The sequence below is a fragment of the Jatropha curcas genome, chromosome 2 (genome assembly GCF_041381405.1).
Source record: "Jatropha curcas cultivar XTBG-Jc1 chromosome 2, XTBG_Jcur_1.0, whole genome shotgun sequence".
Lineage (NCBI taxonomy): Eukaryota > Viridiplantae > Streptophyta > Magnoliopsida > Malpighiales > Euphorbiaceae > Jatropha > Jatropha curcas.
In genome coordinates this window covers 27,083,267-27,103,534 of record NC_143152.1, presented here as the reverse complement: position 1 = coordinate 27,103,534, position 20,268 = coordinate 27,083,267, and the positions used below count along the sequence as shown (strand labels likewise).

General features: G+C 34.6%; 3 protein-coding genes across 3 annotated transcripts; all 3 read left to right on the top strand.

Annotated features, from left to right (window-relative positions):
- The first annotated feature begins 3,738 nt into the window (after positions 1-3,738).
- On the top strand, positions 3,739-12,624 carry ETO1 (tetratricopeptide repeat (TPR)-containing protein). Its single transcript, XM_089717792.1, has 4 exons — positions 3,739-6,359; positions 7,928-8,219; positions 8,299-8,608; positions 11,919-12,624. The coding sequence occupies exons 1-4, from the start codon at positions 4,333-4,335 to the stop codon at positions 12,149-12,151; spliced, it is 2,862 nt and encodes a 953-aa protein (XP_089573918.1). The 5' UTR covers positions 3,739-4,332; the 3' UTR covers positions 12,152-12,624.
- Positions 12,625-12,969: 345 nt separating this feature from the next.
- Positions 12,970-14,027, top strand: LOC105648109 (uncharacterized). Its single transcript, XM_012234407.4, has one exon. It carries the CDS (start codon positions 13,117-13,119, stop codon positions 13,963-13,965), a length of 849 nt encoding a protein of 282 aa, XP_012089797.1. The 5' UTR covers positions 12,970-13,116; the 3' UTR covers positions 13,966-14,027.
- A 1,393-nt stretch (positions 14,028-15,420) lies between these two features.
- LOC105648108 (importin subunit beta-1) lies at positions 15,421-19,730 on the top strand. Its single transcript, XM_012234406.4, has 3 exons — positions 15,421-15,732; positions 16,640-19,073; positions 19,175-19,730. Exons 2-3 carry the CDS (start codon positions 16,654-16,656, stop codon positions 19,371-19,373), a joined length of 2,619 nt encoding a protein of 872 aa, XP_012089796.1. The 5' UTR covers positions 15,421-15,732; positions 16,640-16,653; the 3' UTR covers positions 19,374-19,730.
- Positions 19,731-20,268: the final 538 nt, after the last annotated feature.

Below are 20,268 nucleotides of genomic sequence, written 5' to 3'. Positions count from 1 at the left end.
GTTTTCTTCTTTAGCCTACTGCCGTAAACAGTGAAAAGCCTCCAATGCCTAGCATCACCGCGGTCCCCCACCTGTAGAACAGTCACAGGGTGAATAAACGGTTAGTTCTATTTATACCGAACCGTATCAAGATCAAAAAATAAAATCAAAGGTTTTTATCAAAATCGAATTTGCTTTCTGAACTAAATCGAACTGAATCGAAAAAATATAGTCAAAGTTTTTTATCAACGGACTCTAAAGACATCTAGATTGAATACCATTGAAATTTTAAAATCTTACATAGTCCTAATCCAATACAACACTCTTGATTAGATCAAACATAGAACTTACTCTCATAATTATATAAAGCTTGTTGATATTTTAATAAATCAAAAGAATTACCCACCTCGCCCAAAAAATAGTTCATTTTTTATTTTCACACAGATTAAGAAATAGCAATTATTATAGTTCAAGACTAATTTTATTCATATAAATTTTCTATTATGTCTTTCTTAAATAACACATGATCAATTGTTATATTGAAATACTGCATCTGTCTCAAAATATAAGTCGTTTAAGGTTGTTGCACAAAGATTAAAGAAGTAATTAATTATCCTAAATTATAATAAACTCTAGGGTAATTTGATTAAATTATCATTTATTTCAAAATCAATAGTCATATGTGAAAATATTTATTGTAATTAATCTAAACAATGGTAACGTTGGAAAAAACATCATCTATTGCTCATTAAAATACTCAAAATGACTTATACTTTGGGATAAAATATCACCCAAAATGACTTATATTTTGGGACAGAGGAAGTAATAAGTAAGAATTAATGAGAGTTATTAAAAATAAGATAAAATTTAATAGAAGTATAGTAGACAATAAACTATCACGTAAAAAAAAGAAAAGTGGACTATATTTCGAGACAAACAAAAAAGAAAGATGGATCATCAAATGATAAAATTAAAATTAAAAAAGACAATATTATATTTTTCCGCTTAAAAAGATAACCTTGATAACACATAAAAATCTTATAGTAGCAATTGATACTTTAATTAATTTGGACGACAAAGTAACTTCCTTTGATCGTTTATATTTGAATTGATTTTTCAAGAACTTGTTGTATATGACGTGTAAAGATGAATTTCTGTCACTGTGAATTGATAGCATCAATAAATGAATAAGCCACACTATCAAGTTCCATTAATCGAAGACACACATTCACAAATCAATATCTAAATATACATTTATTTAGTACTAAACCCTTACAAAAAAGGGAAGCAAAAACCGTCATAGAAAATGAAAAAAAAAAAACTCTAAATATGGAGACAAAGCAACAATAAAAAATCAAAGGAAAAATATATTTGTTTGAAGAAAATATATCTAAGTTTGTTAAAAGTGAATAAAGCATCTTGAAGAGAAAAAAAAAATGAAAATAAGGTCTCCATTGATTAACATGGCAATCTCAAATTGAACTTAGAATTGTTGAACAACAGGGAAAAGAAAAGATAAAAATATCATTTTAAATTCCAAATTTCGTTGTCCTCAAATATATATATTTTTTAATTTTCAATAAGAAGGTATTTTTAATAATTTGATTGTAATCACCAAACATTACTTTAAAATTTATTTTTTAATACATATAGAAATTAACTTGAAATGAAATAGTGTTAACATATATTAACTAAAAAATGTAACATATGTAGCTTGCATTACATTATAAGGTTTTGTTTGGTGAGTCGTGGTAAAATATAATGTACAATCAAATATATTTTTAATATAATACTTACTCTAAAATTATATTTAATGAACCGTGATAAAATATAATGTATAATCAAATATATTTTTAATATAATACTTACTCTAAAATTATATTTCATGAGCCACAGCAAAATATAATTTAATATAATTAAAGTTGTTTTTAGTGTATATACTACATAAAAACAAAATTTAAATACAACATAATAGAGAAAAATAAAAATTTTACTTATTTTATTAAATTAAATTATTTAAATGCTTCAAAATAACTAAAATCACATTTATTATTTAAAAAACAAAGTAGGCATCTCCCCTCCTTCTCAGACAGTGTAAGAGTTTTAAGTTTTAACATCATATAATATTTTTATAAGGGGTTTCTGCACTGCTCGTCACTATCTTAGATGAAGTGATAACTGGCCAATAACATGGACATGAAAGTGGCCAACTGTCAATCATAACACATTCCACGCGCTGCAGGATGAGTGTGGAAATGTAACATTTTCGTGCCGGAATAGGCGCGGAGATGCGGATGTTATCAAAAGTTAGATTGAATCGAGGAGGGATTGATTTGTGTTTTGTAATAAAGAAACAGTCATAGGTACACGCTGTGGAAGAACGAAAAAAAAAAAAACAAAAAAACAAAAAGGGTATAATAATAATTATAAAGGGTAGAGAAAATTACTATTGCCTATCCATATTATGTCAAAATTCATTAGTTGCCCTTTGCTCTTTTTTTTTTTTAAAAATATTACATAGTTTTTAATAATAGCTTCCATCAAGTGTTTAGTCCTTTTCCTAAGTTTTATATGTTATAAGGTTCATTGTATGTATGTCATTTTATTAATTTTAGACACTTTCAAAGCACTTTAGAGATACATTTAAAAATTTTGTTAGACCTTGAAATAAATTTATTAACAAAAATTTCAAAATTATTGTCTTAAAAAATATTTGTAATTATTAAGACTTAAAAAATAAAAATAAAAATATATAAAAGAATGAAAAACTTATAATCTACAATTATTAATTTATTACATATCTATTATTGTTAAATTCAAGAACTAATCCATAATGTCAATTTAAAATAAGTAATTCACATTGCTTTTATAAAAAAAGAGTCCAGAATATTGTATTACACAAACAAAAGTATGAAATATATTCGAGGATTAATTTGATCTCTTTTAAAGATATTGCAATTTCTGAAATTGTTAATTTATCTCTAAATAAGCTAGAGATATTATGGTTTTCAACGATGACGATGACGTTGATTTCGAGAATTAAACTAGTTATGTTGAAATGAGAAACTTTTATTTTTTTATATTTATTATTATAAATGATTGTTTACTCATTTAAATTATTAATAAATTATACTGTAACTTATACTAAGTATGTTGGTGTCTTATTTTTTTAAAAAATTACCACATCCCATGTCTATGCCGTGTCGTGTCGTATGTCCTGTGTCCATGTCGTAATATGTCACGTGTTCCGTGTTTGTGTCTATGCAATCTAGGTCGTCTTTCTTTTAAGTTTTAAAACGAGTTTTTTTTTTTATTTTCTGAAATCTATAATGGAGTCTGCCTCCAACAATCAATTCGATTATCTCCATACATAAAGAAGAAAATCCTTATGCTTCTTACCCATGAATTTTTCATAATTAATGGATTTATATATTACAAAAAGTAAATGGAATGCCTATTTCGTTTCTAAAATAAAACATTAAGGATTAAATAGTGTATTTCCAAAACAGTGAGGATGGACCAATGAATTTATCAAGGATTTAATAGTAATTTTTTGTAAAGTAAATAATAATGTCAAAGTAGCATGCAGACGCAGTATGAAGATGGGAAAGATGATGGCATAAAAGAAAGGCAGGCAGGCTTTAGTTTAGCGGCTCTCCTCTTCCGCCGGACTATGCGCAAAAACACCACATTTTACATTTTTACCTTAACAGGTAGGAACGACGCTAACAAAGAAAGCTACAAGTCTTTGATTAGAATAGAAAATTTAAGAATTTGATAAAAAAAAAACACACCCCAAATATCCGTAACAAAAATAATAAGAAATAAAAAAAAAAAAACAGTCATATCGTAGCCAGGGAGAATCGGTAGCAACGCGAAGAGAGAGACAGAATCAAGAGAGAGAGAGACAGAGCAGAGAGTGGCCGTTTCAACGGCCACCTCCACCTCCACCTCTACCTCATCATCAATCTTCCTTACAGAAAATTTTCCTTCTGTTAAGAATAATTCCTTTCCATTTCCAGAATTTCGTTTTCCTTTTCCTCTTTCTTAGGAAAATCAAAAAAGAAAAGAAAAGAAAATAAAAGAAAATCTTTCAAAAATTCTATTGCCTTGGCTGCATTTAGCATCGTATTTCTCTTGCCTCTATCTTTCTTTTCTTCTTTTCTTCTTTTCTTTTCTTTTTCTGCTTGCTCCGCTCTCATTGTTGACGGTGGTTTTTGCAGGCTTCAAGGTAATTTCAATTGCAATTGTTCAATATTTGAACATTTCGTTTCTTTTATATATCCAGATCGTTGAACTAGCTTACACATTTCAAATTCTCGGGAAGTTTTTTAAAATTATAAACAGATATAGATGCAGAATAATATATTCACCGCAATGCGTAGCTTGAAGTTTATAGAAGGGTGTAAAGGCACCCAGGTTTATGCCCTTAATCCTGGAGGCGGTGGCGGAATCGGCTTTGGTAGCGTTGGAGAAAAGTTTCTTCAACATCTTCAAGACCTTAGAGTCAATTCCATCCGAGCGAAATCCAATAGCCAAACATCGCTCGATAAAGCCACAAATTATCTCCCAGTTGAAAATCTACTCCCTGCTGGTCTCCCCAACACCGATCTCCTTGAGCCGCAGATCGATCCTTGCCTCAGGTATGTTGATTTTGTCGAAACCCTTGCGGAAGTATATCGTACAATTGAAAATTGTGCCCAATCCGAGAAAACCGCGGTTTACTTACAGCAATGCGCGATATTTCGGGGTTTATTGGATCCTAAAATGTTTCGGCGGAGCCTCCGTGCGGCCAGACAGCACGCTGTGGATGTACACTCAAAAATTGTGTTGGCCTCGTGGTTAAGATTCGAGAGAAGAGAAAATGAACTTATCGGTAAATTAGCCATGGATTGTTGTGGAAGAATTCTAGAATGCCCTAGGGCTTGTTTGGTATCTGGTTACGATCCTGAATCGGTAAATGATGCTTGTATGTGTTCAAGGTCTCCTAGAGGGGATTGCGATGATGGTATTTCGGTAGGAGACGGTGATAATATTTCCGTAGGAGATGAAGGATGTTCAACTTCAGACGAAGACGGTGATATGTCTTTTTGTATTGGAGATGATGAGATTAGGTGTGTGCGATACAACATTGCTTCGCTTTCAAGACCTTTTAAAGCAATGTTGTATGGTGGTTTTACAGAGTCAAGGAGGGAGAAGATAAATTTCTCTCAGAATGGGATATCCACAGAAGGAATGAGAGCTGTAGAGATATTTAGCAGGATGAAAAGATTAGACTCTTTCGATTTGCGCGTCGAATTAGAGCTTCTTTCTTTGGCAAACAAGTTTTGTTGTGAAGAAATGAAGGCAGCTTGTGATGCTCATTTGGCATCTCTGGTTTCTGAAATGGAGGATGCAGTTTTGCTAATTGAGTATGGATTGGAGGAGACTGCATATCTTTTAGTGGCTGCTTGTTTACAGGTGTTCCTGAGAGAGCTTCCAAGTTCCATGCACAATGCTCATGTGATGGAATTGTTTTGTAGTTCGGAGGGTATGGAGAGATTGGCATTGGTCGGGCATGCTTCGTTTTTGTTGTATTACTTCTTGAGCCAGGTTGCTTTGGAAGAAGACATGAAATCCAATTCAACAGTTATGCTTTTGGAAAGATTGGCAGACTGTGCGACTGAAGGTTGGCAGAAACAACTTGCTTATCACCAATTAGGTGTTGTGATGCTTGACAGGAAGGAATATAAAGATGCCCAGAATTGGTTTGCAGTGGCAGTTAAGGCAGGTCATGTTTATTCTTCAGTTGGTCTTGCAAGGGCGAGATACAAACGTGGGCACAACTATTCAGCATATAAGATGATGAATTCACTGGCTTCTAATTATAAACCAGTTGGATGGTTGTACCAGGAAAGGTCTTTGTACTGTGTTGGGAAGGAGAAGATGATGGATTTGACCACAGCAACTGAATTGGATCCAACTCTTTCCTTTCCATACAAATACAGGGCTGTTTTGTTGGTGCAGGAGAACAGACTTGGGGCAGCAATCTCAGAGCTCAACAAAATAATCAGTTTCAAGGTCTCTCCTGATTGCCTTGAATTAAGAGCTTGGATTTTTATTGCTTTGGAGGATTATGAAAGTGCTCTCAGAGATGTCCGGGCACTGTTGACTTTGGACCCAAATTACATGATGTTTCATGGGAAGATGCATGGTGATCGCTTGGTAGAACTTTTGTGTCCTCTTGTCCAGCAGTGGAGTGAGGCTGATTGCTGGATGCAACTTTATGATAGGTGGTCCTCTGTTGATGATATAGGCTCCTTAGCTGTTGTGCACCATATGTTGGCAAATGACCCAGGAAAGAGTCTTCTTCGGTTTCGGCAATCTCTCCTCCTTTTACGGTATGCATTCATATGCCTTATTAATGCCTTGCTTAGTTGCAATTATTACTCTCTTTCCACTGCAAATATATAATATGTAGTGAGATATATAAGATTTATGATATTGATGCTTTTTTAAAGAACTAAACACCCTCTACTGTTGGCGTTTGTATGCTTTTATGGAGCAAGATGCTTCAACTTGACAACATCTTGCACCTGTATAAGGATTCTTTTATGCTTGCTATTTTCATAAATATATCTTGAAAGATAGCATGTATAGCAAATGGTAAAGTTAATCATTGAAAAAGTATTCTGCAAATAACCCCTGCATTAAAATGGTGTACCATGTATGTCCATCAGAGAGAATTCACTGTGCAACCCATGGAACTGTAATTACTAAAGCTGATAGCTATAAAGTCAAAACACATGTTCCAAACCTTCCACCCCTCTTCTTCTGTCCTCTTCTCTTGCTATTTCTCATTTACTGATGAAAATTAAGTAGATGTAGAGATGGAAAGCAACTGCTAGGAGAAGATTGAAAAAATGGACATTTTTGCATATAATGCAATTGTGGGAGAGGATGTTACAAACTAAAAGCTGTGCTTGTTGCTAATTTTTCTTGCTTGATTCCATATTTGATTATTTTAAGAAAACTACCATAGATCATTCATTCAAAACGCGTTGTCCATTGCCTTGCAGAATGAAAAATTAAGCAAGGACTTCAAACTCTTGGTGTGTTGTCCAGCATCTCTTGATATTGCTATGTATATATATTCCTATTATTTATTATGAAGTCAGATAACTTCTCTTCATAAGGCTGGAACCAGGAAGGGAATAATCTTTGATGTGTGTTTGTATGCCACTATTTGGTTTTGTTTAGAAGCTCATTTGGGAGCTGTTTCATGTCAACCTTTCTTGAATTCTCATCTTCTCACCGCTATCTATATTGACAATGAGCAAATGAGGCTTTAATCAATTTTGATGAGGTCTCACCCCTTTAAAATCGTTTTCAGTTCCTCTTTATCTTTATTTCTCCATCTTCCTTATTACGTGAGATGGTGTTTGGACTAACTTTTTTTCAACTCGAGATCTTGGAAATGGTGGAGATATTTCTTAATGGAATTCATATTGAAATTCTGATGCTCAGAAATGGTAGAAAACTTATAGGTGAGAGTTTTTAATGATGAAAGTTTGTTATTGCTGAGGCAATCTTGGTAGAAAACTTGTTACTTCTGATAATTGATGGAACTTGCCCAGCATTTGAAACAATATTATTCTTAGTTTTGCTTGATAAGATTCTCGTTGTTGTTACTCACACAGAGATATATCCACAGGTCACTTTTTGAATATTATTAGAGGTTTTCTTTGTTTCTTAATGTTTGTACTTTCCTGGACCAAGTTCTCATGAATATGGACTTTTGATTATTACCCGGCAATAAAGAAAAAGGGAAAAACATGTGTGTATAATTTACCACGCATTTAATTATGTGGATTAAAGCTTCTGGACATTAAACAACATTTATCTATCTTATCCATTTCTTGGGCTTATTTATTTGTTTGTTCTTGTTTTCTTTTGTTTATAAATATAGGTTAAATTGTCAAAAAGCTGCAATGCGTAGTTTGCGGATGGCAAGAAATTATTCTACTTCTAAGCATGAAAGGCTTGTTTATGAAGGATGGATTTTGTATGATACTGGCCATCGTGAAGAAGCCCTAGCTAAGGCTGAGGAGTCCATTTCAATTCAGAGATCATTTGAAGCTTTTTTCCTGAAGGCATATGCTTTAGCAGACTCAAGTCTCGATCCTGAGTCATCACAGTATGTTATTGAACTTCTTGAGGAAGCTCTTAGATGCCCTTCAGATGGCCTGCGGAAGGGACAAGTGAGTGCCAAATTTGAAACAATCATATTATTTGGATGAAATGAATGTTGTTTGATTGGTGATATTTGCTGCTATGCAGGCACTGAATAATCTTGGGAGTGTCTATGTTGACTGTGATAAGCTGGATCTTGCGGCTGATTGTTACATGAATGCACTCAATATTAAGCATACAAGAGCACACCAGGGTCTGGCCCGTGTATATCATCTCAGAAATCAGCGGAAAGCTGCATATGATGAAATGACGAAACTGATAGAAAAAGCCAGGAATAATGCATCTGCATATGAGAAGCGTTCCGAGTACTGTGATCGTGACATGGCAAAGAGTGATCTTAGTATGGCAACACAACTAGATCCCTTGAGGACATACCCATACAGATACAGGGCAGCGGGTAAGTCCCATGATAACGATCTGATTAAGATTTTTTGTTCTTCTATAAGTCAATAATTCTATAATACTATATATCTGGCGATATGAGCTCTGCACTGAATCACTTATGCTTTTGTTGTTTAAGCTATGGAAATGTTCTGATGCTTGGCTAAGAATCCTTAGATCATGTTTTATCATTAGTTGGAACGACTGAATCAAGAAATTCAATTGTTGGATATTTCTTTTTCCTGTCAAGTTAGTTGTTGCTAACAATAAAGTCAGATTCTAGGTTAATTATTCCCTCTTGTCATGTAGAAATAATGCACAATAGATGTCGTGGATGGAATCTAATTTTAATTTGATATGAGAAAGAAAAATTTGGTATGAAGTTGGGTGCAATCAACTGAGTCGAGTCAAAATAGTGTACTACTTGGGCTTGAAACTTGAAACGTAGAAATAATGCACAATAGATGTCGTGGATGGAATCTAATTTTAATTTGATATGAGAAAGAAAAATTTGGTATGAAGTTGGGTGCAATCAACTGAGTCGAGTCAAAATAGTGTACTACTTGGGCTTGAAACTTGAAACTCGACTAGAATTGAGTCAATTTTTGTTTTTTCGTGCTTTAGTTTGGTTCAATGAATGCTCACAATACTTGAGTTTGACTTGGTTAGGCTTGTTTAGGATTAAATATATGTGTAAATTTAATTATTAATCTCCCCAACTAGTTTGGGACTCAGCTTAGTTGTAATGATTATTTATGAATCTCACATTAATTTGTGAGTAAAACTCGAATGAGCTCTTCTCAATACCAAGTCAAATTAATAAATTACTAGTTAAATATTATATATTAATATAAGATATATATTTAGAAGTATATAAAGTAAAGATACTTGATTAGGCTCATGAGTCAATTGACTCGAGTATTATAGTAATTTGAACTCAGTTTGACTTACTATTCGAGCTACTTGAGTTTCAGGTCTAATTGACTAGAACCTAATTGAATTAGAATATTTTGTGACCTGAGATTGAATATCTCACAAGAATTTTGACTCATTTACACCCCTATTATGGAGTTAGTCAAGGCTATAAGGGCGTGAAATACATAGGCTCTACTGAATATTGTGTGCCAATATGCTTGGCTTTCATGCTTACTCCATTCTTTCAATGATTATACCTGCTAGGCTGTTCACACTTCTTTTCCTGATTTTAAAGAGCTGCCGGAATTTATCTACACTAGATGAGGTGTATATTATCAGTCCATCATTCTGTAGACATTAGCTATGTGGAAGATTGAAATGCTGATGCAAGTTTAGTTGCCCATGTAAAATTAAAGCCTATACTTCTGGTATGTGACTATGAAGACCTAGCTTTTTAGTGTTTGCAGAACCAATGCTGTTTCACTGTTAGCAATAATTGTACCACTGGAAGTATGACCTGGATATTGGATATTTGTGCAATTGCCTTTTTTTATGTTAATCTTTGTGTTTGTGATGATGGATGCTGGCAACCATTGTCAGTTTTGCCCTGTTAAAGGAAATGTCAAATCAAGTATTTGCTATTTTTTCTCTTCTTTTTTCCCCAATACATATGTTAGAGAGTTGGAATTTGACTACGTAGCTTTCTCTTTATATGTGTGTGTGTGTGTGTGTGTGTGTGTGTGTGTTTGTTTATGGGTGTGTGTGTTGTGGAGAGGTGGAGTGTGACTGTGGCTTTCTCTTTGGAAGAGAAGTGTGGCTATCAACACAATATACCTTACCATGTTTGCTTCTGACTTGAATGATGGGTAACAATCTCTAATAGCTTAATAGTTATTCAACTATTGACTAGTGCTTTATGATACTTCTTTTGGTTTCTTCACTGGAATCACTAATATGATGTTTCATGAGATTGCTTTGTATATATTTTTTGACAAGATGGTTCATTTGGCTGAAAAGATCTAATGACATTAAATTAGATTCACATTTTAGTTAGTGGACAGGTTTGGATCAGTAGTGCCTGCATGTAAATATAATCTGAGCAGTAATCAAAAGTTTACTGAGTTGTCTTCGGTTCTATTTGCTAACATTCTTCAGAGCTTTCTACTTGTAATGTTCCTTTAATCTTTGATACAGAACTAAATTACGCACAGGATAGCCATTTTGTCTAGTTGCTATTTGATCTTTCAATTATTACTATTATTATTATTATTATTATTATTATTATTATTATTATTATTATTATTATGTTCATGTTTGTGTAATATATATAGCTAAAATGTGATTAGCTCTAGCAAGGGTAAATTATGCACCAAAGGAGTTTCAAGTGAGATCCTTTCTGAGAACTGGCTTATTTTATGACTCTGTAACTCTTGATCTTGTTGGATATTTCTGTGGGAAGTAAGTGTATTGGCATGGTTAACATTGTGTCAGAATAACTCAATAGTTTAAATCATGATTAAATTATACTATAACTATCTTATTTCTGTCAAACATAGAATTGTGGTTAGACTTGACAGCTGTCTTGTGTTATTAAGCCTAATGTCAGGTTGGGTTTCCAAGCATCTCCTACTTCTTGGAGGTTGGCGTTTATAGGTTATAGGATTACTTTTGTATACCTATGATCTAATAGAGTACTTGACTAGAATAGCCACTTGACTTTTAAGTTGTGACTGTTAATATTAGATCAGATTTCATCTAGAGTAAATCTTAGACTCATTGGCAGATCTATGTCTGGAACAAAACAGTCTTCTCTAGGTTAAACTTAGATTTAGTCGCACGTGACATTATTATGGCTGGACAAGAAGTTCATGGCTGCTAAGTAGTTGCAAATCTTCCTTATTTGAGCCTCAATGTCTGTTTGATTGTCTAGGAGTCCTTACATATTGAAAGTTCGTGCAAATAGATTTTTTTAATGCCAATGGTCTGGTAGAGTGCTTGACTAGAATGTCCATATGATTTTAGGAACAAGATGTCATTTCAAGTTGTACTGTTAAATCAGATTTTATTTTAGACAATCAAAATGAATCTCTCTCTCTCTTTTTTTTTTCCCTTCTTGTGAAAGAATCTTGTTAATTATTTGCATTGCATGATTGGTGTGTGTTTGCCAAGTAGGCAGGGCGTTAGTTATATTGCTTTCTGTCAGAATTTGAAATGGATTTGAAATAATATCATAAAATCAGACAAATAGAAATTTTGAATTTTAATTTTTGCCTTGCAGTAGTTAAAAAAGGAAGCTGGTCGATTCCACTAATTTGAGTTTGAATTTAGTTGGAGATAGAATATGTCTATGCTAAATTGCTAATGCTTTGAATTTCCATGATTGTGATTCAACTAATTCTGTGTTTGTTCAGTTTTAATGGATGACCACAAAGAAGATGAGGCCATATCAGAGCTCTCGAGGGCCATACTTTTCAAGCCAGATTTACAGCTACTACATCTTCGTGCAGCATTTTATGAATCAATGGGTGATAATATCTCTACCCTTCGAGATTGTGAAGCAGCCCTTTGTCTTGATCCCAATCACGGTGATACCATCGAGCTCTATAATAAAGCACGACAACGAGCTAGTGAAGAACAAAAATGAGAACAAAAACCCAATATTGGCATTATATCTCCATTATGTGGCAATTCCATGGCTGCCAACTTTCTTTTCGCTTTTGGTACAAGGATGGCCAGTGCTTGTCGAGGAAAAGTATCTTTTTGGATTTTCTTTCCAGAGATATCGAGATGCTGATGTGCCAGGGCACTTTTATAGGGAAGGAAAGAAGAATTTGAAAGTCAGTTAAAAAGAAAAAAGAAGGAAAAGGAAAGTTAGAGAGTGAGATAGCATGTAAATATATCTATTTCTAAGTTAATATTTTGAGATCATTGTATGATATAAATGCTGCAGACTGATTCTGCGGCTATTACATTTTACTTCGGTAAAAGTTAATGGAAGTACCATAGTCAAAAGAAACATGTACATGAAATGGCAGCTCATGTTAAAGTCTGTCCTTTTAGAGGTTTACATATGATTTTTTTCTTTTTCAATGCCAAGCTGTTTACAATTTATTATAACTTCTATACTGTTCTTTGAGAATTGATTTGAGCTATACAATTTTCCTACACAGCAATTACTCTTGAAAAGTTGAAATAGACCTAATTCACATGGCTCTTTATTTCTGTAATGATAATTTTTAATTTTTCTTAACAGGAATTATGTTCTTGAATTCTTACTCCAGTTCTCGATTTAGCAGTAGAAAAAGTAGGTTGAGTTAGGCTGCATTACTGTCAGCTTCATAATTATTAGAAATAACTTCTTTTTGAAGCAGAAGTAGAACTTGTCTCTTTCAATCTCTGAAAGAAGAGTCTTTTTCTGCTTCACCTGTGAACACTAGTAAAGTAGAAGAAAGGTTGTAAAGGTTTACACGAGATACATATACTTTCAACTGCTTTTATTGATAATATCATCCAACTACCTTTTATGACCTTTTCTTCATTTTTCTCAAGATCTTCGCTTCTCTTTTTTCTCCATTGACAGTCTGTTGCTCGAATGAAACTGCTTCTTATATGGATGAAGCGAGGGAAGAAGCTATGAATATAACCTGTCCTCGGAGGCTGGACTTCAATCTGCCACTCTTATCAACTCGGCGGCTTGGTGGTTTCCCTGGTACAAATTCTCGAATTGCTTTCCGGGATACGAATAATGGTATTCCATTTTGCTGGGAACAAGCTCCTGGAAAGCCGAAGAACACTGAAACAAATGATACTCCCAACGGAGATGGAGACACTCCTCGTCCAAGACTCCCACCATGCAGATGGCAGCCACAGAAGAAGGCAAGTGCAAGCGTAAATTCTATCAACATTCATGATCAAGATGATGGTTGTGATGCTGATGTTGATGACAATGACTATGATGACAACAATTTTGATGATGATGATGATGATGTGTTTTCAGAGGCTGTAGACATTTTATCCTTGACAGAAGCCATAGACATTGTCCAGAAAGCTGAAGATGATAACAGATTGGATAGGCTAAATTTAGAGAGCGTAGAATCTAGAGGCAGCCAGTCTCCGAATTTCATGATGGAGCGGTTTCTTCCTGATGCTACCGCGTTGGCTGCATCATCTGTATTATACGCGTCGTCGAAGAATTTGAACAAGAAGCTTCCTTATTTTTGCAGCAGTTATGCAGAAGAGTATAATTCACAAATAGTTGGGGGATCATATTCTTCAGAGACCTCTCATAAAGGTTGTGGCCTAGAAATTTTTTTCCCTTGGCGCATGAAACATAAGCTATGTGGTGTAAAGAGCCCTGTAAGGCAAGTCTCACCTAATGTGCAGCCCATATGGACTGCAAAACAAAAGAAACATTGTTCAACTAATAGACAGTTCAGTGATTTAAAGAAATATATTTAGTTCGTAGATTATAGTTTTAAAATTTCTCATCAAAATCAAGTATTTTTCTGTGTTTCTGGGTATTCTGAGGCAGTGATTCTTGATAGTACATCTCTTTATTAGATCATAGGGTATTTACTTTTCTTGTTTGTTATTTTAGGTACGAAAAACCTATATATGTTTGAATTAGAAAAGGTACAAAAAACTTATTATGTAAGAAAAAAGAAATGCCACATCAGTACATATTTTTTTTTACAATTATTAGATATTTCTTTTTATTCTAATGAAAAGATTGTAATAACTACAGAATGAATATGCATCGGTGCTACCAAAGGAAATGTTTGCATAACAGTGAATGTTATGATTTTCAGATTTTATATAACTTGAGGAAAAGCAAACAAAAATTACAGAAGGCTGTTGATGAAGATTTTGTATTTATTGGATAAATAATAAATGGGACCACAAGAGAGCACAAGAGCATTAGGGGATAGGGAGGGGGTTACTGTTAGGTAGAGTGCTAATTGGATCTACCTCTCAAAAATGTTAAATTGGAAAATCTTTCAAAAAAAAAAAAAAAAAACAGAGGTGAGAATCAACAAATAAGGAGAGTAAATTAGAGAAAAAAATCACAAAATTATTCCTCAAGCACAAATGTTTGGACACCCATTACATTACACTTACAGTTTGCAATTATGTATGCATACTTTCTTTCTCTCCCTCCCTTCCACTGTACATCACAAATTCTTTTAATGGGAAATGATGCCTTATGTAAAAAAGACCCATTGCATGTAAGACTTTTCTTTACTTGCATATATTTCTTGAAGCTATATGTTCATCAAATTTGAAATTTGTATCACAATCTGCCTTATAGAAAAGTGCATGCACTTCTTGGTTCTTAAGATGTTTCCTTTTTCCTTTTCTTTTCTTTTCTTTTTTTAATCTTTTAATCCGAATTTGAAGGACACTTAGTACATTGCATGGAAGTGCTACAATCTTAATATACCATAATCTCTTATTAGTTTAACTAATTCTTCTATTTTGGAGGTAATCGGATAAGTTTGTCGATCTGATTTTACTTTTCAGATATATTAAATTTTTATTGAGAAATATTTATTTATTAATAAAAAATAGTTTTGCTGTAAAAACAAAAAAATAATTCTTCTATTTTTATTTACTTTTATCCTTATTTTTAAGACTGATTTCAACTCTTATGCCATATTATTGATCCATAACTAACAATTGCTCTAAACAATAATATAAAGATTCCATCTCTGCAATCTATTATAGTAATAAAGCCATTGTCTTCCTTGTCCCTTCCTACAAAAGAAGACGGAGGGTCGTTGGGCTGGACATGTCCCAAACCAAAGGGCCCAATCCATTATAAATCATCCAATAGAAAAACTTAAATTTATTTTTTGATCGTTAGAACTCCAAACGCGTGAAGCATCACTCACGTGGGAGATTTCAAAAATCTAGGGTTTTTCGGGGTCGGTGACATTGGGCAGTGTCGGGCAGCCACAAAACCTCTGCCCGTTTGTATTTCTCAGAAATCCCTTACCTCCCGCTTCTTCTAAGCATTCGAAATAGATTATATTATATAATACCCTCAAAACCCCCTGAGATTCAAAGCCTAAACACAACAATCAGTCTGTCGCTAATCCCTCACTCTGTCTTCTTCGCTTCGTTTCGCTCTTCAATAGCACAGAGACGGGGAAAGAGGGAGAGAGACCCTATTTTCGTATTTTGTAAGGTTTTGGTTTTCAAGTTTCTATCAAATTCCTAAGCTAGGTATTTCTCTAATTTTTATCTATGGCTTTGTAATTTCATTTTACAAAGAGATCTATATGTCTAGTTCATGATATCTTTGCTTTATCTGTAGTTTTGTTTTTGATGAGTGTTGCGTCTGTTGAATTTGTAATTTTGTTAGGGTTTTAGCTTTTCTGTTTCTTCTCATGCTTGAATCAAATGATTTGTTTCTTGCTTATTGCTTTATGGTTTATGGGTTTTAACTTTGCTTATTTCACCTTTTTAGCTATTTAAATGCTTAATTTTTCAAAAAAAAAAAAAAAAAAATCGTTAGGTCTTGGTGTTTGGTTAGAGGAGTAGAAAGTGAAATTGAAGTCTATATTCTTTTGAAGTAAACCAATTATATCCTATTGTTTGGTTCAATTTGCAGTAGGGAATGACTGTTGGAGGAGCATCTCCTTGGACAGAACTCTTCTGCTTCGGTTGTTTTGAAATTTTAGGAAATTCTGCAACTAGAATTAGTCTCCCAGTAACTTAGTCAGTTTTGTATTTAATTACTATGGTGACTTGATGCTGTTTTCTTCAGCCTTACAAAATTTGAATTATGAAAATTCATTTTCCATTCCTTGTTTTCTCTAATCTTGCCAAATCATCAGTTAGTTGATTCTTTGATTAAGATCTGAATCCTTTTCATAATTCTATTTATATAACAGTAAATGTGGCTTGCTACTTTATTATTTTGTAGAAATGAAGTGTTTAATTTTAGAGAATCATAGTCAATGTCTATTGGTCACATTACTTGAGATTTTAGCGCTAACTGTATACTTTTTCATGAATTCTTTAGTTCTCCAACTTGAATGTTCCTTTGTATTGATACTTTTTTGTAATGTTTGGTTAATTTTACTATTAGTTTTGTCATTTATAGGGTTTTGGGTGTTTCTTTTATTAGAGTGTTGACAGGAAATGGCTATGGAGATCACTCAGATTCTGTTGTCTGCTCAATCACCGGATGCAAAAATCAGAAATGAGGCAGAGGTTAATCTCAGGCAGTTTCAAGAGCAAAACTTACCTCTTTTCCTTCTGTCCCTGTCAGTTGAGCTTGCAAACAATGAAAAGCCTAATGAATCGCGTCGGTTGGCTGGTATTGTCCTTAAGAACTCTTTGGATGCAAAGGATGCCTCAAGAAAGGAACATCTTGTACAACAGTGGATGACAATTGAAATTTCTATTAAATCTCAGATCAAAGATCTGCTAATGAGAACGCTTGCCTCATCTGTACAAGAAGCAAGACATACATCTTCACAAGTAATTGCCAAAGTTGCTTCCATTGAGATTCCACGGAAGCAGTGGCCAGAGCTAATTGGATTATTGCTTAACAATATGACTCAGCAAGATAGTCCTGCAGCACTAAAGCAGGCAACCCTTGAGACTCTTGGATATGTTTGTGAGGAGATATCCCATCAGGATCTTGTGCAAGATGAAGTGAACTCTGTTCTAACTGCTGTTGTCCAAGGCATGAACCTCGCTCAACATGGCCCTGAAATCCGCCTTGCCGCAACAAAGGCTTTGTGTAATGCCTTGGATTTTGCACAGACCAATTTTGAAAATGAGATGGAGAGAAATTATATCATGAAGGTGGTCTGTGAGACTGCCTTGTCCAAAGAGGTGGAGATCAGACAGGCTGCTTTTGAGTGTCTTGTTTCGATAGCATCAACATATTATGCTGTGCTTGAACCTTATATTGAGACTCTATTTCAACTTACATCAAATGCGGTAAAGGGAGATGAAGAGACAGTTGGCCTCCAAGCAATTGAGTTCTGGAGTTCTATATGTGATGAAGAGATAGAGCTTCAAGAATATGGGAGTTCTGAAACTGGTGATTCTGAACCTGTTCATTCTCGTTTTATAGAAAAGGCCCTCCCATCTCTTGTTCCTATGTTGCTGGAAACATTATTGAAGCAGGAAGAGGATCAAGATCAGGATGATACCGTCTGGAATATATCCATGGCAGGTGGGACATGTCTAGGTCTTGTTGCTAGAACTGTTGGAAACGCAGTTGTGCAGCTTGTAATGCCTTTTGTAGAAGCTAACATTGTTAAGCCAGAATGGCGTTGTCGTGAGGCAGCTACATATGCATTTGGATCAATTCTTGAAGGCCCAACTGTTGATGTGCTGACCCCACTTGTTAATGCTGGCTTGGATTTTCTGCTTAATGCTATGAGGGACGGAAATAATCATGTCAAGGACACAACTGCGTGGACTCTCAGTCGAATATTTGAGTTGTTGCACTGTCCTGCTAATGGTTTTTCTGTGATCTCTCCTGAGAACCTCCATCGGATTGTGGCAGTTTTACTTGAAAGTATCAATGATGCTCCACATGTAGCTGAGAAGGTTTGTGGGGCAATTTATTACCTTGCCCAGGGATATGAGGATGCAGGGAGTAGTTCCTCACTACTTACGCCATGCCTTGCTGGCATCATCTCTCAACTTCTTAAAACTGCTGAGCGTACAGATGGAAGTGACTCAAAGCTCAGGTCTTCTGCGTATGAAACCTTGAATGAGGTCATCAGGTCTTGTAATATCGCTGAAACGTCTCAAATAATTACAGAGCTGCTACCAGTCATCATGAATAAACTGGGGCAGACTCTAGACCTTCAGATTGTATCTTCTGATGACAGGGAGAAGCAAGGAGATTTACAAGCTTCCCTCTGTGGTGTTCTTCAAGTCATTATCCAGAAACTTAGCAGTACTGATGAGACCAAGCCCATTATACTCCAAGCTGCAGATCCTATTATGATACTGTTCCTCAGAGTGTTTGCTTGCCGTAGCTCTACTGTGCACGAGGAAGCAATGCTTGCAATCGGTGCTCTGGCTTATGCATCTGGACCAGAGTTCGGCAAGTATATGCCAGAGTTATACAAGTATTTGGAGATGGGATTGCAGAATTTTGAAGAGTACCAGGTTTGTGCCATCACAGTTGGTGTGGTTGGTGACATTTGTCGTGCAATGGATGACAAGATTTTGCCTTACTGTGATGGGATCATGAGCCACCTTATATGTGATCTCCAAAGTGCTGAACTACACCGGTCTGTCAAGCCTGCCATATTCTCCTGTTTCGGGGACATTGCTCTTGCGATAGGGGATCAATTCTTGAAGTACATTGATTCTGCAATTATGATGATGCAGAGTGCAGCCCAGATTTGTGCCCAGATGGATACTGATGATGAGGAGTTGATGGAATATGGCAACCAGCTCAAGCGGAGCATCTTTGAAGCTTATTCTGGTATTCTTCAGGGATTTAAAAATTCCAAACCGGAAGTGATGATGCCACATGCTGGGCATCTTTTGCGGTTCATAGAAGTAATTTTCAGAGAGAGTCAAAGGTATGTTTCCCTTTTTCCTGTCCTCCTTGTGCACCCTTTATATCATTTACTGACAATTAAATATGTTAGTTATTCATTTGTTCTCTGTCCATGTTTTGCAGAGACGAGAGTGTGACAAAAGCTGCAGTTGCAGTGATGGGTGATCTGGCTGATGCACTTGGTTCCAACACAAAGATTTTGTTTAGAGACAACACCTTCTATGTTGATTTTCTTGGCGAGTGTCTTCAATCTGATGATGAGCAGCTCAAGGAGACTGCAAATTGGACACAGGTGATGATTGCACGCGTTATGGTTTCATAAAATGTAGCTAGATTTGTCAGTGAGTCAAATAGTTGTCATTAGTGGTCTTGTTAGCTTAAAAGGAACATTTGTCTTTTGCTCTTTTCTCTTTTTAGTCTCGGGTGAAAAGTGTCAAGGGCCCAGAAAGAATAGAGCACTGTGCATCCCTGTCTTTTGTAATGTGAATGTGAATCATAATGATTTTCTTTTAGTCCACACTCTCTATGGGATGGGAGAGAATCTTTTGAAGTGCTTTGTGGAACTCTGCCACTGATCGGTGGTGTATTAGGGCATTTTATTTATTTGTTACTTTTTTTTTTCATCCATGTAAATGGTTCTAGTCGTACTTAAGTGTTGCTGCTTTTGTTCGAGTTTTCACTTTGCTTGATCTTCTGGTGCTGTTTTGCATTTTCAGTCAAGTGTTTTTTTTTTTTTTTCTTTTCCTCAGTATGAATGCTAGATAGTATGGCTTTATATTAAAGTTGAATTGTAAGTTCCGAGGATTTCAGAAACAAATGATAGCCTAATCAATGGGAGAACTATCATTGGAACAATTTGATGCAGCGCAGTTAATAACAACTGCAGAAATGTGATTGTTATGACCTTTCCTCCGTTCCCCATATTAAAAGTCCACTCAAAGGTTTATATCTCCAAATCTGATATAAATGATACTGGTTCTTTTTTATAATTTTTGTCACATTTGAAATTTTACATTTTTTAAGAAAATCATTAAATGCGTTGATTTATGTGTTTGGAACCTTGTTTAGTTGCAATGTTGAAGTATATTAATTTAATATTTCATTAAATATTCAATTTAAATAGAAAATATTAATATTAATGTTAATATGCTATTTTGGAATTTGAAATAACAATATAAATATATAATAAGCATTTTCGCTATTTCAAACTAATAATC

Bases quoted from the DNA above. Each gene is read 5' to 3' on its own strand.
- ETO1 (XM_089717792.1), top strand. From the start codon at position 4,333: ATGCAGAATAATATATTCACCGCAATGCGTAGCTTGAAGTTTATAGAA. The intron at 8,220-8,298 runs GTGAGTGCCAAA...GCTGCTATGCAG, and splicing joins ATGGCCTGCGGAAGGGACAA to GCACTGAATAATCTTGGGAG. The intron at 8,609-11,918 runs GTAAGTCCCATG...GTGTTTGTTCAG, and splicing joins ATACAGATACAGGGCAGCGG to TTTTAATGGATGACCACAAA.
- LOC105648109 (XM_012234407.4), top strand. From the start codon at position 13,117: ATGGATGAAGCGAGGGAAGAAGCTATGAATATAACCTGTCCTCGGAGG.
- LOC105648108 (XM_012234406.4), top strand. From the start codon at position 16,654: ATGGCTATGGAGATCACTCAGATTCTGTTGTCTGCTCAATCACCGGAT. The intron at 19,074-19,174 runs GTATGTTTCCCT...CATGTTTTGCAG, and splicing joins ATTTTCAGAGAGAGTCAAAG to AGACGAGAGTGTGACAAAAG.